The sequence below is a fragment of the Trachinotus anak genome, unplaced genomic scaffold (assembly GCF_046630095.1).
Source record: "Trachinotus anak isolate AG129_WGS33_773 ecotype Australia unplaced genomic scaffold, CSIRO_AGI_Tana_v1 ptg000008l, whole genome shotgun sequence".
Classification (NCBI taxonomy): Eukaryota; Metazoa; Chordata; class Actinopteri; order Carangiformes; family Carangidae; genus Trachinotus; species Trachinotus anak.
This window is the reverse complement of record NW_027273859.1, coordinates 2817580-2835243: the sequence shown is the minus strand read 5'-3', so window position 1 is coordinate 2835243 and position 17664 is coordinate 2817580. Positions and strand designations below refer to the sequence as shown.

General features: G+C 40.8%; 1 protein-coding gene and 1 long non-coding RNA gene across 3 annotated transcripts in view; one reads left to right on the top strand and one right to left on the bottom strand.

The window, feature by feature from the left end:
- Positions 1-5333: 5333 nt before the first annotated feature.
- abca2 (ATP-binding cassette, sub-family A (ABC1), member 2) overlaps positions 5334-17664 on the top strand; it is a 96342-nt gene continuing 84011 nt past the window's right edge. The window contains exon 1 of the mRNA XM_071481854.1: positions 5334-5750. Within this exon, the coding sequence (XP_071337955.1) occupies positions 5685-5750 (66 nt within the window). The 5' untranslated portion in view covers positions 5334-5684. The remainder of the gene's footprint in view (positions 5751-17664) is intronic.
- LOC139623561 (uncharacterized) lies at positions 13250-16112 on the bottom strand. Of its 2 annotated transcripts, XR_011691548.1 has the most exons (4): positions 15496-16112; positions 15099-15283; positions 14686-14871; positions 13250-14186 (listed from the first exon to the last, which is right to left on the bottom strand). It is a non-coding gene; the product is annotated as an uncharacterized lncRNA (long non-coding RNA). The 2 variants fall into 2 exon arrangements; XR_011691547.1 differs by having other exon boundaries at positions 15099-16112.

Below are 17664 nucleotides of genomic sequence, written 5' to 3'. Positions count from 1 at the left end.
ATTTGGTCTCCTGCCAGCACTACTGACGCGTGCAACAATGCCCTTCTCAACACTGCTTGCAGCCTCAGTTATTTTTATCTTTCCATTGGTAAAAGTTGTACTACAGCTCACGCTGCAAAATGAATGTAAGAGAAATTATCAGGGGAGGCACAGAATGGTGCACACATGTAAGACACCAAAAATGACACGTCCAGGAGCAGTTGGCACTATAATCAAAGAAAAGGTGTTTTGGCCATAAATTCCCACATTGTACATTGTACATTGTACATTCAAAAACCTTATATGCCTTTGCTGGCTGGACTGCAACAGTAGGGCCAGCCCTATAATCGTGAATGTCCCTGACTGACTGACTGACTGACTGACTGAATGAGTGATGGTTGTTCCACCACTGCTCAGTGGAGTGTGGAGCCAGTCTACCGAGCCACTCTGGTTTCCTGGTTGCATGGGAAAAGCAGGGAAGTGGAAGAGCACTTAAACTGAGCCTCACCTCCATTACTGCAAATAAACTACTTTCCTTACATGTATCATTATTACTAAAGGAGGCATCAGTAACAAGGCTTCATACTAACCACAATGACCAATTCTACATATAAAACTGAAGGAGTTAGATATAAAGACCTGCCTCTAATACAGGTCTGTTGCATTCTGGAGTTGGAAGTAAATAAAAACTAAACTATTTTGGATCCCAGACAGGGTCTGGCCTTTGGCCCTTTGCTTTCTCTCTTATAAGGCAAAAGCCTTAAAAAAAAAAAAAAAAAAAAAAATAAGAAAGATCTCATCTAACTTTCTCTCTGAGTGATCAAGTAAATGCGGCTCCATCTTTGTCTTTCATTTATATGTTTGACGACGTTGCAGTTATGAAATCAGGATTTGACCAAAGGCCACATACCAGGTTTTGTCCTGGTTTCTCGTTAGCTGACTATGTAGCTGAATCTCCTGATACAGGCCATGTCCATTTCTTCCTATATATTAATTTTTTTTTCAAAATTGTGAAATATGCTAAATCTACTTTTTCTAACTCCTCCTTGGCTTTGAGTCTGATCTGCACAAAACTCTGCACATACAACTATGGACAGTCATGATCAAAAGTTCTTACAAAATTTACAATAATCCAAAAAACTTACAAGTTATACAACAACTTTTTGTAGGTTCCAGTCAAAACAGCAAGTGTTATATGTCTTGGCAACAATTGCTCCTATTAACACGAAGCTTATCCCAGTACTTTCTCACATCACTCTGAGGCTGTGTACCAAATTTGGCACCAACTGGCCACAAACATGAACAGTTTATCTCATAGTTGGCAGCATGGATACGTATGAAATCTGATTCTGTCATCTAGGATCAGTGCTCAGTCCATGTATTCGATTTGGTAATGACTGGGCTCCTTAGCCTCTGCAAACGGAGAGCCATTCTGGGATAAAGTTGCTTAGATCTTGATGACATTCAGTGGTATCATTGCTCTTATCATTCTGTAAATAATACATATTTTTACCTCTTTTTTTGCCAGACAGGAAGTCACCCACTTCAGATTTCATGTGTCAATTTCGATTACATATTCCAATTGGACACGGTTGCAAGGGGTGCTCAAAAACTCGCAATACTTTCTACATATGCCAGAAGTGGCATAACTTGATATCTGATATTGGTCTTGGGCGTAGTTGTGGCAATATGGCTTGAACGCACCCCCTAGAAATTTTCAACCAGGTAGGTTGGCCTCATGTTTCACCTGGATGTACGAAAACTGGAAGGCATGTGTATCATATTTGGGTCTACAAATACCCTCTTGGAACAATACTCTAAACCCAACAAGAAGTAAGGCATTTTGAATTTGGTGCACTATTTTTTTAAATATTCTTACACTGACAAAAGTTGTACTGCAGCATACTCTGTAAAAATTATGTAAGTGAAATTATTAGGAGTGAACAATGGTGCACACATCAGTCACAAAAAAATGACACATTTTCACCCACAGGTGGCACTAGAATCAAGGTAAAGGTGTTTTGGCAAGCATTTTGCACATTCAAAAACCTTACGTGCACACATCATGCACTGAATCTCATGATGTGGGCCACACCTATTTCCACCTTCATATCGTAATAAACTTACCAGATGAATGACACAGATAAATAATATATATTGTTCTTCATATAAATGAAAAAAGTATCCAATGCATTAAGAAACAGCTTCAAATCCATAATTTTATCCTATTTGACAGGATAGACTGTGACTCACAGACACAAACAGGTGTCTAACAGAAATAACATGCTGACTTTTTTACAGCAGCAACAGCATGACTTTCATTCAACCTGCATGTGACCCTGACAGAAATGGACAACTCTCATCCAGCCCTCTGCGTTCAGATAATCCCCTCTTGGAAACTTTTCAAATTTGCACTAAAGCCCCTGACATCAATCCAAATAAGGACAACATCTGGACTGAGAAATCTTTCTGTCTAGAGCCAAAGGACGGACATCCACATGCCAAAATGTGAGATTATGACACAGTTAATGTCAGTTGAAAGAAAATACCACAGACAGTCACTTCATTAAGATAAAATTAACACAATTATGTCAATATACTTTATTCACTGTGTACCTCAGTAAGAACATCACTGGAATATTGTAAGAGATCCCAAAGGTATCATAAATACCACTGGTCACTCTCAAAATCATTAACTGAATGACACTGTAAAATAAAGTTGTATTGATTTATTTAATGTTTGCTTTTAGGGGGACAAATGGATGACATGGACGAATGCCACATATCACAGCACTTACAGCATAAGCTAATTTCCCACATCTGTCTGTAGGCGGGCTTTAATACAAATACACGGCTCAACAGGGAAACACATACAAACAGCACAGAACACAAATCACTGTAGTAACAAAATCACAGTCAGTCTGCAGTCAGCTAGCTGCTAGCTGTTTGAAGCTAAGTGTCAGCATGATAACAGGCTCAGGGTCAAAATGGTATGATGCTAATGTTAAGCAGGTACACTATTTACCATGTTCACCATTTTAGTTTAGCTTGTTAGCATTGTAACATTTTCTAATTCTCACTAATGGGATGATGAGAACTAGGAAAACCATTGCTTTATGGAAGCTGGCTTTGAGGACAAGGGCATTGTCATGATGAAACCGGAAAGGGCCAAACACAAACTTCTACTCAGCACACTAAACACAGAGGACGGTGCCTCTTGTGGGGGCTGTACTGCGACTCTCTTTTATGGAAAATAGTTAAGGTTTGTCCCAAAAGTCACTAGAGGGGTTGCTAAGTGCTTTATGAAAAGAAATGCCACTAAAGAGGTCTTAAAGGTCATTAACTCCAGTGTCAAAGTTGCTAAGTTGACAACACTGGAAAGGCAAAGCTCCTATGTACCAGTCAAGGCGGTAGGAACACATCCATCCGATTGCTATCCAACCCAATCTCACTTCAGTCTGAGGTAGGAAATACATAAATAAATAAATGTAAAAATGCGGAAATAAATAAATGTGTAAGAAATAAATGAAAAAAATGCAGAAATAAATGCAGAAATAAATAAATGAATGTAGAAATATAGGAAAAATTTATAATTAAATGTAGAAACGCAGAAATAGCATTTTTTCAGTACCATCTTTTTTTTAAATTTTGCATTTATTTATGTATTCAATTATATATTTCCACTTGTATTTATTTATACTTACGTAATATGGGCCCTCATATCCATCTTGGTCTCTCTCTGTATTTTGGCCATTAAGGCATTTTGATTGTGAGACGTTCTAACTGTGTAACCGTTGGTAAAGAGAACTAAGAGCAGTTTTGAAAAAGTGAGGGGGGGGGCTGACATTGGGCGAAGGCGGGGTACACCCTGGACAGGTCGCCAGTCTATCACAGGGTTGACATATAGAGACAAACAACCACTCACACTCACATTCATACCCATAGGCAATTTAAAGTCACCAATCAACCTAAAGTGCATGTCTTTAGACTGTGGGAGGAAGCTGCAGTACCCAGGGGGAACCCACGCAGACAAGGGGAGAACATGCAGACTGGGCCACAGACAGAAAGGCCCCAGGCCTGAGGTTCAAACCCAGAACCTTCTTGCGGTGAGGCAACAGCGCTAACCACCCTTGCCTGTGCAGCACCAGACAAAAAATAGAAAATTGTAGAGGTTTCCGTCAATCAAGTGGCGGCAGCACGGTGCATACAATCAATACAGAACAGGAGCGTTGTTCACACCAGATATCAGGATGGGGAAAGATTTGATCTCAGTGACTTTGATGGCGGTGCCAGATAGGCTGGTTTGAGTATTTCTGAAACTGCTGATCTGGGATTTTCACACAGATGGTAGGGTCAGAATTTGGCATCAGCAGCATGAATCCATGGACACAACCTGCCTTGCATCAGCAGTCCAGGCTGGTGGTGGTGCCATGGTGTATAATATTTTCTAGGCACTCTTTGGGCCCCTTGGATATCAATCAGTCATCGTTTGAATGCCACAGTCTATATTGTTCCTGACAATGTGCATTACGTTATGGCCACAACTTACCATCTTCTAATGGCAACTTCCAGCATGATAACGCACCAAGTTAAAAAACAAGGGTTGTTGAAGCTGGTTTCACAAACATGGCAGTGAGCTCAGTGAGCTCAGTGGCATCCTCAGTCACCTGATCTGAATCCAAATGAGCACCTTTGGGATGTTGTAGAACTGGAGATTGGCAGCATGAATGTGTAGCTGACAACTCTGCAGAAATCTTGTCAACATGGAGCAGAGTCTCAGAGAAACGTTGCCAAAATCCTCTGGAATCCATGCCATAAACAACTGAGGCTGTTCTGAGAGCAAAGGCTTGGTGAATGTATTTTCCCATGTCATGATGCATCTCTATGAATATGTTCATGTCCACAATATTTTTTCTGGGAATGTATGTGTTTTAGCAACCTGAGGGGAGTTTACATTCTATGACAAACCACCTGCAATGTGGGTATTTTACAGGACGATTCCAGTATATGGACTCAGTATGTGAATTTGACAACCTTCAGCCCAGTTAATAAATAAATAAATAAATAAATAAATAAATGAAGGGTTTAGTATTTCTCCAACACTTTACTTCTGGCACTATGGTGGAGGTAGCATTACTACCATCATCTAGGAAAATGTAATTTACAGCAAATGTTTATTCAAAATAATTAAATATAAACGTATGACCTTTCTGGTATCTAGTCAAAATTCTCTGGAAGGCTAAGGGGGTGCTTTCTTTATGCCAGACATACAGTATCAAGGCTTTTCCTTTGAAGGGGCAGACAGGAAGTGTTGGTTTTCGTGACTCTGGTTCGCTTAATATTAAGTTGTCCCCGCTGGCATCCTGCTCCAACTCAGGACATTCCCGAATAAAGCCAAGCAGACACCTTGGGGTGGGGGGGGGGGGCTGACCGGTGCTGACGGCTCACACGGAGAATGACAGACGGATGACAAACAGTGTCGTCACGCATTTTGTTGTCAGTGTGGCTCAGGTCTGCCAGCACCTGCCTCTGCCAGTGAGCTGCCTGCGGTCCAACGAGCTGGTCCGGCGAGCGTCATATCTTTTGTGATCAGCGGAGGCCGGAGGATGGGTTAGACACTAGGTTATTTCAGTCTCGTCGTAGGCCACCGCCGTTATGCTAATGTGGTATATTTAGGACACACTGGAGCAGAAGTGTCGGGCAAAATGGGATTCCTGCACCAGCTCCATCTCCTGCTGTGGAAGAACATCTCCCTGAAGAGGAGGGGGCCGGTAAGACAGGACATTTGTTCATATGGCAGCCTGTGGGGTTGTTTTAATAAGAAGCAGAACAGGTCGTGGTCGGTTGTCCGTCTTTGGAGAAGCAGACGGGCGTCGGTTCAGCCTGCTGCGCTGCTGCATGGCGCACCGCCGTTATCCGAGCAGGCTGCAGCAGGCTCGGGAGGGAGCCTGATCATGATGTTCACACAGGGTTCCTGTCGGGGTGTCGTTTTTCTCTGTGTGCTTATTCTGTCAAACAGGTGTTGTTGTTTGTGGACAAACAACAGTTTAATTCCGGTCTATGTTCATTAGCCTGAATTATGAACAGGCCTGTGTGGTATATAAGCACAGGATGGGTTGTCATGAGGTCAAGTTTTTATTTTATGATATCCACAAGCTGCAGGTAATTTGATAGACCTGGTGTTGCTATCACAGCATTTCAAGATGTTACCTAACCTCAAACCATACCATCCTGCAACTGTCAGACTTCACCTGCAGCACCACCTGATGACTCGTATTCCAGAGAAGAGATCACGATACTGACATGAGACTAATATTTAAGGGGAATATTAGACAGATTGTTTTGTTGTTGTTGCCCCTTTAGTTATGACTGTAGGATTTAAGTTACTACCACTGAGGGTAAGAAGTTATTGTTTTTAGAACTGAATGATCATTTGAAGGTATCTCAGTTCGTTTTTAAATCCAATGTGTTTAGAAGGGTTGGGAAACAACAGAGGCCCAGTGATATATAATCATCATACTTAAGCCCTATACAGTATTATTGCTATTTTGTTTTGTGATATGCTGAATATTGCGATAACATAAGATTAAGTTCTCAGTCTGCTTATCTCACTTGACTCATTTTTATTGGGATTGCAGACGGACTGACCAACACTAACTTATTTTCAACAAATGCAACAATGCAAAAAGTTCAGCAGCTCCCTCAGCAACTGGGGAATTTGAAAGTAAATTAATGTTTAGTTGAAATTTAAATAGAATAAAACACATAGTCTCACATTAAAATAAAAACGTTAAATTAAAATAAAAACATGAACTCTTAAATAAATAAAATGTGATATTGTTTGCTGCTAGCCTTAGGACTAAGAAACTTCAAAGACATTTGGATAAGGGGAAAAGAACGTCAGAATTCTTGGTCAGAAAGAGGAGCTGCTGCTCAGAGGTCAGAGTGCTCCTCTCTGCTGTGATGAGACACGAGCACCTATGATAGACAGGTATTATTTTCCTGTTTGTCCAGAGGGGGATAGACTAGCTCATGTGATCTGTGCCACTGTGTGTGGTTTTCTGTGTGCTAGTGCTAGTGGTGTGACTTCCTAGTATCTTTTCACCTCCTGCTTACCAATGGCATGATGATTTTGGTGAATCAACAAAAAATCACCATAAGCCTGACTAAGCGAGTCTGCTATTCTACATAATAGCAGCTTGGCTGGTGTGACGTGCTGCAGGGATCCTCTTTGTGTTTGTAAGGTACATTTGAGCATTAAGGGCACTCTTACGAATGCCAAAACAGTTGCTTCTCCGTGGTTGTGCCATAGTATGGCACAGGTGCCTTGCTAGGTCACCATACAGTCATGTAAAACATTCAGAACTAAACTGCGCACATACACACACACACACACACACACACACACACACACACACACACACACACAGACACAGTCTCCTGGAAAAACAGAACAGGCACATAAGGCAGCCATCATTAGACATCACAAATGACACTCAGACATTAAAGGGCTGAGCAGCATGAAAATATATCAAACATCATGATGATGCGCTTGTTTGTCCAGTAACTAGATTGAACAAAAATACCATTTTTTGTAAAGTTTCTTAAATAATCTGACAGCGTTCTCCAGCAATGTGATGCTTGGAAAGAGAAGGCTGACAGGGAAAATTAATTTTTCCCTGGTCACCTACATGTCCAGGTAAATGAGGTAGTCATCTATATCAGCAGGTCAGAGTGCTTCCTTGTAATTTCCTTGACAAATTCAGTCAAAATGGAAGGAACAAGACCATCAAGTACTTAAAAAAAACTGGTCTGGCATCTAAATTTGGAACAATTTGGTAAATTAAAAAAAAAAATTAAAAGTTCATATGCTAAACAAAGCTGCAAGTGTCAGTTTGCAGGTTCAAGCCCTTTTGTGTTTACTGAATTGAATAGTAATTTGTCACAGTATTCACTGCTGAAAAAGGTACAATTATTGCTGTCATTACCAATCAACTCTGGTCTTCATATCTTCAAAGATTAGGTTGTGACACTAACAGAAAATTTTACACTGTTACAACATCCATCCAATGACATTGTTTGTAGGGAATTCCCCGAGCACGCTTCTTTGCTGCCGATACAGATCATCTGGGAGTGAGATCCTTGCCTGATACTGATCATTTGTTTTTTGTTATAGCAGCAGGTTTAGCATTCGGGAGATACAACAGGCAGCAGTGTAACCTGGTAAAAGGACCACAAAAAGTCATCCTTATTCAGTCAACAACGCACTTTTACTTTGTTCAACAGAGCAGGACAAAAAACTCCTAAGAAGCAAATCCTTCATCCAACAAGAGGACCTGATTATTACACCACTGCACACTTCAAACAAGACACACACATTTTAAATTGCCCACCTACCATCTAAAGTCTGACCTTTCTTACTTTCCTTCATGCAAAATTGTAAATCGCATCATCATATGAAATCTGCCCAGCAACTGCATGGTTAGTATGGTTACTGTACAGAGATAGAAGTGCATTATTTGATAGATTGCCCTAATTGTTTCCATTATGACTCAGTGTATTTTACCTGGCAACACACTGAATAAGTAATGATTTATTTTACTGCAAAGTTCATCACGATCCAAAAAAAAAAAATTCTGACAGCTGACGCTTGTTAGCTTACCATTAACTGTCAAGATTAAGATGCACTATTTAGAATAGATGAGTGTCTGTAACCCATTAAAAAGAAATACACAGGGGTTAAAGTGGACCATCAGGAGTGTCTCAACAGAGAGTGATACAGACGAACACACACACACACACACACACACACACATTTTACTTTACTAGTATTAATTGGTCACAATTCTTCTTCTTATTGTAGGCCATTAGGACAGAACAAAACAAAGCACAGTTTCAAAGTAAAGTATAGTACAAGGTCATATGAAAAGGATTTGTGGTCCACCTGTTGGCAATTGACAAACTTAGTTCAACATAAATGTCACCCAAGTACATTAACTTTCACCAGGCTCTTCCACATGTTTGGAACTGGTGGTGTCCCTTATTGAGCAATTTCAAAATAGTTCTACATACGTGGTTCTTTATAATAGTTTGACAAACAATTTCTCATTAATATTCTGATTTGTGTAATGCCATGTAGGCTTGGCTTGATATACGGCCAACGCTACTGCCACGCTCCTTTTTTTTTTTTTTTTTTTGCATTCGTAGTCTCCCTCTAGTTGTAGACTTGAATGAAACCTTCAGAGCTAACTTGTCTGGCTTACCTGTATCATTTTGTGCTTTTACACTTTACACTTTTTTCCCATGGAGCACTTGCAGATACATACTTTATTAACACTGCATGTCATACAGCAGTACTTATGAATACACGTTGTCCATTCAAGGTCGCTAAAACATAAATATTGCAGCATTGATTATGTATCAATGAAATTGAAACAGCGGTGACCTACTAAATTTGACACACCTTATCTTTCACAAGGCACCTCTCCACTATTCTCCAAATCCTGAAGGACTTGGTTCAAAACTAGTAAATCGATTTTCTTAAGTGATTGATAAGTTATTAAAAAAAACATTTATCTAGGAGAATGTGACTCCTGAAATTGACCAAGCGACCATGTAAAGAGAAGACTTCTCCCTCAACAGTGCACTTTAATTGTGCAGTGATGTTACAGAGTGGAGCTTCCTCCCTCCTCAATGATCATTTGCCAAGCGCAGAAACCAGCTTGCAGAAAGCACTCAAGCTTCATTTTGGCAAAATAACATACACAAACAAACAATTGCAGCAGATGTGTTCTTATCCACTGTACTCCAAATCTGGATTAAATGCATTTGTAATAATTCCCAAGTATTTCAACTCATGTACAACCAGAGGTTTCTCACACTGGACAAAAAAACTCAAGGTCAAAATCCAAATTCGTCCTTTGAAAAAACATAATGTTCTCTTGACATTGAGAGAAACATAGCTTTTCTGTAGTACAGCCTGTTGTTTATCTTTCACATGCACTTAATCTGAGAAGTTTCACCAGGGGGACAAAGATCTTGGAGGTCGTTGCAGCAGTTGACTGACAATGAACCTGTTTCGATGTCAGAAACTGTACACGCCTCAGTGTGCAAGCAGTCATTTAAATTTACTGATGCCATGTTAAATGGAAATGTAAAGTGTGAAATTGTGGTTTATTTCACCAGTGCAGTATGTGATTAGTTTTAGATCCCAGGTATTTGTCTACATGAATCAGACAAACATGTTTTGTTTTATAGAGCAGGTAGAGGAGCCAGACACTATGAATAAATCAGAAATCATGAATAAATGTTATGATCAGTCAGCAATAGGCCTGGTTTTGAATATTAATATCTATTTAGACTGGATTAAAATGCACAAGATGACTAATTCTCCTTTTACTATAATTCACCATGTCACATCAGTGTATGTGATGGAATTGTGGAAGTTGTGTGCCTGAACGCGTCCTGTGCAGACACAGAGGGAGCAGTGACGCTGCTGCTCCTCTGCTATATGCTTCTCATGCGACGCCTCCCATGTAGACACAGTGGAACTGTAGTTGTGCAAGTTTTTGGATCTGTCCTCAAGCTTCCTGATCTGTATCACCACCTGATGCCATTACTGGTGTCCTGGTAGATGATAGTGCTTGTGTTTGTGTGTGGGGGCTGAGGGTTGAGGGTAGGAGGCAATTATTTATAGCCCATCTACCTTTGGAAATCAAACTCAGAGGAGGCACAAGAAATGAATTAGAGAGCCTCTCTAATAAGAATAGCAAGAGCTGCATCATCCCTGCCTATAGATTTATAATCATGCTGCCTTGGTTTGGTCTCACTACAGCTGTCTACAGGACTGATGATCAGAGCAGAACCATCTCGTGAGCACCAACTGGCCCAGTTGTATAAAGAATCCAAAAATGAGCAAGAAGGATTTCTTTGAGGAAGGTAGACATATACTGTACATAACAGAATTTAAATTTAAATCTAAAAAAAAGTTAACAACTACATTTTCTCAAATTTAAGTTACTTGCTTTACCTGAGTATTTATGTTTGATGCTACTTTATACTTACTGCAGTATATTTTAGAGGGGAATATTATACCTCTTATTACTCCACTACTTAAATCAGACACATACTATGCAGATAGGTCTTTGACATTAAATGTATGATGACACGATAGAATATGATGCATTATAGATTAAACTACCCAGCATAAAGCAGTTAAAGGTAGCTGCATCAGTCAGCATCAGATTAGCTTGTTTTAGCAGATGGATTGGAAGTAGGGAGAAACTGCTAGCCTAGCTCTGTCCAAATATACTGTACCTACTAAAACCTCTGAAGCTCAGATGATTTGTTCTGCTTCATTTATTCAAAAACCTTTGGTTTCTAGTAGGGCTGCAGATAGAGCTTATTTTAGTTGTCGAGTATTCCATTGATTAATTGAGTAGTCGGATAAAAACTATTTTTGTCTTATTAAAGCATAAGACATAAGAAAACACATGTCGTCAGGCAAGACACTGAACCCCACTGCCCCTGATGGCTGTTCCATCAGTGTATGGGTGTGAGGTGTGAGTGAATGGGTGAAAGTATTGTAAGGCACTTTGAGTGGTCAGTAAGACCAGAAAAGTGCTATATAAGTGCACTTTTACCATTGAATTTGAAATGAAGAATGACGCTACCATCATGAAAAAAAGCCTCAAAAACCTTAGTTAACAGGAGGATTACATGCAGGAGGGTAGAATTAGGTTGCATACATAGAAACACTAGTGCAAAACTTGCATCATTCCATGCTCTGTCATCCCTCAGTGAATAGTGCATGGTGATGTGCTGTAAAATTGGGCTACACCTCTTGCAGTAAAACTACCGAGGAGATGAGATCTAATTCAGTCCACTGAAAGGTCCACCATTAGGCGTCCCCGTGGAGACAAATATCCAATCACAGTTTGAAAGCCAGTGGAGGAAACATGAGACTCAGCAGCGGAGCGGCCAGCTGAAGGTAGAAAGGCTTCTTCTGTTCTAATTGATCAGGATTTAACCTCTTGTTGGGGTCGTTAATACCTTGAGAATTGTTGAGGTCACATGTGAGTCGTTGACCCACCAGGCCAACATGTGAGCCATTACTTCCACATCAGTCACAGTGTGGATGGGTGTTAAGGTGCTTGAGAAGAGATCTCAAGACTGAATTGCAAGTAGCTGATAAATGTTGTTGTAGACCACCTCTTCTGTTTGGTGATGGCTGTTCCAGTTTGATGTAGATAACTTTTTTCACTCCTCTTTCAACCCATTTGTCTTCTCTGGCCAAAATGTTTACAATGTACACTCAAATGAGTGACACTTGTCCTTCAGATGAAGGTGGACTGCTGAGTCCTGACCTGTGCCATGCACTTGTGAAGTGGTTGTTTTGTTTCCCCAGAGTACGTGTCTGTGCAGTCTTCTCTGCATTAGCCAGTTTTATGCAGTAGCATCACTACAAGTAGCGGTGTTAGTAGTTGAACCACGTTGCTCAGTAGCATGGTGGTAATGTTGCTGCTTTCTGAAGCAAATAGCTTCTCAGTATATTGATCAAATAGTGGGGTTGTTCAAGCATGGTGGATCTTTCTGGTGCAGTTTGAAATAAAGCTAAGGATGTGACAGCGCTGCCATACGTGGATGTATATGCATAGCTGCAGAAGCACTTTCACATGACAGTGACATCATCAAGCTAGAGGGAATCTGTAATACACACACACACACACACACACACACACACAAATATGGATGAACATTCATATATTTGACAATCACAGGTTATATTGAAATTACCTTCTTTTTTTTTTAACCCAAGTATCTGTTTGACGTACACTTCTACTGATCACTGAGGTAGCACTGACTTGGCATGAAGTTGGTCCCATTAGATAAAAAAAAAAAAAGTAGCTTCTGATGTAGTGAACTACTTTTGCCACGTTGATGGAACGTAGCTTGTTATATTTCTCTGCAGGTAGCTTCAGTGTAGTGACGCTCCATTTAATGTGGATTAACTGATAGCTTAGCTCACGACTCTTCTCAAGTAGCTCAAATAACACTGAGATAAACCAAATATGTAGCTATAGGAATATATAATATTTTATTCGAAATGTAGTGAGTGATCAAACCACAGCCTGAATATTTATTTTATTTATGCTGAGTGCAAAATTAAGAAAGTGAATCTGACCTCAAAACGAATGTGGCACACAGTTGACAGTAACCACACACTGCTCAGCTCTTTTAATGATAGTTGTATAGCAGGGTAAAACACGCTGGCTGGGTATGTATGAATACTGCAGAGAGCTGGGAGATACAGAAATTAAAAAAGGAGAGAAAGGAATACAACGAAACTTCACAGGAGAGCAAGAAGCCATTTGCGGAGAAGAGGAGGAGAAGAGAGGGGACAGTAGTGGATAAGAGAAAGAGAAAGCTTTTAAGATGGAGGGATTGAAGGAGAAAGCTGCTGACTGATAAGGGAGCTTGCAAATCTGTAGCAAAAGGTTAACTGAGAGCTAAATGAATTATAAATGCTATATGTAAAGTCTAATAGACTAGCAGCAAGTTCACTGAGGCCTGGCGTTTGAGAGTAGAGATGATATCAATAAATCCTGTGAGTTAAGTGTGCTGCAGCTCTTCCTCTGGAAGGCACTTAGTTTTTTAACATTTCAATATTGTTCCTAATGGTGTGAGATTCCTGGATTCTGTCTAGAATGAGTGAATTTAAAAGTGGGTGGGAGTTCTTGTAATAAAATCAGCTGTGTGTGAAGATGGGTTTTGAAGTGTTTTCTTCAAATACATTTAAGTTATTAAAATCAATCCAGTGTATATATTTGACAACTGAACAGCTCTGCAATGCACTGAGAAAAAAAATCCTGAATTCAATCCAAGTTCCTTAATGTTTATTATTATAATTTTATAACAAAGTAAACATACTAAAATACTTGTACATGGCTCTTCTCACAGTTCCACTTACAGCAATGGGATAACATGGGGCAAACATCTGAACTCCAAAGGTCTGGTAAAGTCAAAAGCAGTCTCATCTGATAAGATACCATGTAGGTGGTCACACACTTTGTTGAGAGTGTAGGGTGTACCGTGGCTCCAAAAGGTCCAAAAGATGGTGAAAACCTGTATTCTCTACCAGAGAGATGGGCTGGCCACCCTGAGTGATGGATCCTGTTACCAGCTGTGTAACCTTCTTCAGCCTTGTGCTGTTATGATAGATGTGGATATTACCCCAGAGGTTGAAATAAAACCCACAATAAAGTCCAAATCCTTAAATTCAAGTGCAAGAGCAGAGATGTGGCAACCAGGGAAGCATGGACCAATAAGCAGCGTGAACAATATTTATTACAGAAATTTAAAATCAAGAGGCCAGGCCTAGATAAAAGGAACTAAAATGCTAAAGGATTAATAAAAACAAACTAAAAGTCCATAAAAAAAACAGTCCCAAAGTCCCTTAGCTTAGATGTAGATATAAGGCACAGGGACGTGGCTGCTCGTGGGGGAGGTAGATGGAAGGGGGTCAAGTCAGTCTCAACAGGGGAAGGGCACTGCAGCACTCTCTGCTAAGGGGCTCGTTCCGCTAGGCCACTGTTAATGACGTCAATCCTCCTTGTGTCAACTGCGACATTCAATTCCCAGCAGTCTCTGAACTTGTACAGACACACAGTCATTCCCAGAATGTGATGCTCACTCATACATACTCACTGTTTTCCGTGTTGTGCTGTGTATTCGAGTGTCCCTCCGGTCAGGTCTACCGCCAGCTTCCAGGCCCCTCAACCTGTCGCTGGTTTGCTGCTACTGCTCACTGGTATCTGACGCCGCTGCTTGCCACAGCACAACTGTTGATCACCGGCGTATCCTTCCAGATTCAAGGGCCCTTTCATCTTGCATCTGTTCAAGATTAAAAACACTCACAGCAATAAAACAAGATATAAAAATGCACTCAAATGCACCAGTGCACACAATGCATAAACACACAATAAATAAAACTGCACACAAGGTTTAAAAGACTTAAAACAGATTCATAATAATAAAACCATCCTTCACCTGTGTGACACTGTCTCAAAGAAATCTCCCTCTCCTTTTAAAAGTATCGGTGCAGCCTTTGTCTGAGTTACCTGAGTGAACTCTCTGTATTCCATGGCTCTATTACTGCCGCCTCGCGAAATGCTCGCATTACCCACGTTACAAGTGGCCACTGGACTGCTGTTGCTTTCCAATTTCAAATATTTCCACACTGACGACATTTTACCCGCGTTCCTGTCACAGATTGTGCTCTCAGTTTATGACGCCTGCGTGACAGCTGCCGTAACACAAAGGATCGGGGTTAGGTTCACGTGCAATAACAGCAAAACTGATCAGTTAAAAAATGCCTTGATCAGCACCCTGTCGTACACACAGCAGAGTGAAAACTAGTTTAGATTTTGCATTACTTTAGATTGTTCTAACAAAACTACATTGACAGAAGAGAGGACCATAGTTTTGTAGCTAAACTAATAAGGAAGGTAATGTTACCTGGCATAGCATTGGCAAGCATCCACATAAAGTAAATCCACTGTGCGAGCAAACTTATGTTCTTCGGTGTTTGTGGCTCGAAAACCTTTTGAATGTTGTATGGACGGGGGCACACTGGATGGGTGGCGTGTGCATCACCGCTGCTGTTGCTGATCTGCTGTGGAAAAAACACGTGTGCATTCACACCGGCTGCCTGTCTGCTGCATCAGTGCTGTCGACACACAGTTTACAGGAGACTTGATTTCTCTTCTCCACACGCAGCTGCTAAAATGGTTAAAAAATATATTTATATATTTTCATGTCTGTGTCATATTCAGATTCAGCCTAGACATAGAAAACTAAAGTGGAGGGTGTCTGTTTCGTGCAATATTATTAGTATGATGTCAATATTACATCAACAGGGCTTTTCTCTGTCTGATTTTATGTGCACCACAAAACAGATGCTGAACTTCCAGTTTTACAAATAGCATAGCCTACTCCCTGATTACTGTTTCTGTTACCATCTCAGTGAGAAGAATGGTGCTGCTTTTTCTGAGACATTTTCATAGTTCTAGGTGGTTGGAAACAGCATCAGCACTTTAAGAGCAGAGTTGGTCGGCTCAGGATGCTCAGGTGGGATGTGGACCTAAAGATCTGTCAAACATTTCTCCCTGAAAGTTGTTTTCAGTGTTCTGACTGATGCAGTGTCCACGAGGCTGTAAACTTCTCTCGGCAGAAGTTTGGAACTGCTTTGGCGGCTGTGGCCAGAGAGGTAGATCAGGTCATCTACCAATCAGAAGGTCGGTGGATCCCCTGCTCCTCTAGCATGTCAAAGTGTCCTTGGGTGAGATACTGAACCCCAAATTACCTCTGATGGCTGTTCCATCACTGTATATGTATATGTGTGTGTGTGTGTGTGTGTGTGTGTGTGTGTGTGTGTGGGGGGGGGGGGGTTTCTGATCTACTCACTGCCTGTATCTAATTCTTAGAAATAGCGAGGGCCTTGCCGTTGTTCCTTGAAGCCAGCAGCTGTGTCTCCGTCCAGCTCCTCTCTGGCAGTGAGGTAAAAATCTGGCGAACATTGGGAGACAATCCGCTTCTTGTGCCTGTACCTGACATATCATGGCAGATTTGTCTCATTCTCACTGTCAGCAGACTCATCCAGTTGGAGCGAGAAGAACTGGCACTGGTGTAAACGTGTCACCTGCTTACCTTCAATATTTTCAGACAGGGAGTGATCACGAGGCACAGAGAAACAAAGGTTAGTCCAGAGAAAACACACCAGGAGAAAAACACTCCTCTAAACAGCCAAAAGTGCCGGGTACCAAACAGGCTGATGCAACAATCTGACAAAGAGTGGATGGGGTTTAAATACCTCTGAACTGATGAAGTGATGGATGGAAGACACAGATACACACACACACACATACACACCTGCACATACACAAAGAGAGACAGACAGGGGGAGACAGGAGACACAAGGGAAAAGACCTGGGTCCTGGTGTTGACTGTGACTAAAACACCGCACCTGCTTACCTCTTTTCCGGCTTCCTCTCCTCTCCGTCTTCATTTCAGTTCAAAATAAATGAAAACGATACTAAATATCCTCAGAGTTGGGGCAGGAGGGTGGACTGAGAGAGAAATGGAAACACATTTCTTTTGAATCAGTCACACAGAGGAGACGGCTGTTACTGATTGTAAACAGTCAAACCACAGACTTCACAAAGCACTTCACAAGTGCTGATATACGTTTTTTTTAAAATGGACATTCTAGACTGGTTTTAGGTTGTGGATTGGTGTGGTCATGATTAAATCTTGTTCTTGATATTGCAGGGTACATTTCTAATAAAACTTCATATTCAAGTAGCTATAATGAACATTTTTATAGTAATAATAAATGGAATGACAGTGTGAAAATGTAAAAGGCTCTTAGGAGTGAACCTACACAGAATTATCACTCCCCTTAATATCTTTATAGCAAGTTTCAGCTCATTGCTTTAGCTGTCAAACACACAAAATTACTGTTCTTCTTCACTCTCACCGCTCACAAAGCTTTGTTTCTAGTCACAGACTCCAAAAAGTCACTGTACACGTCATTACCTCAGCACCCAACAGCAGAGAGACAAAGTTCAGTTCAGTTCAGTTGTTTAATTCAGTTTTTGATGGTGAATAGGTAAAATATATAGATTA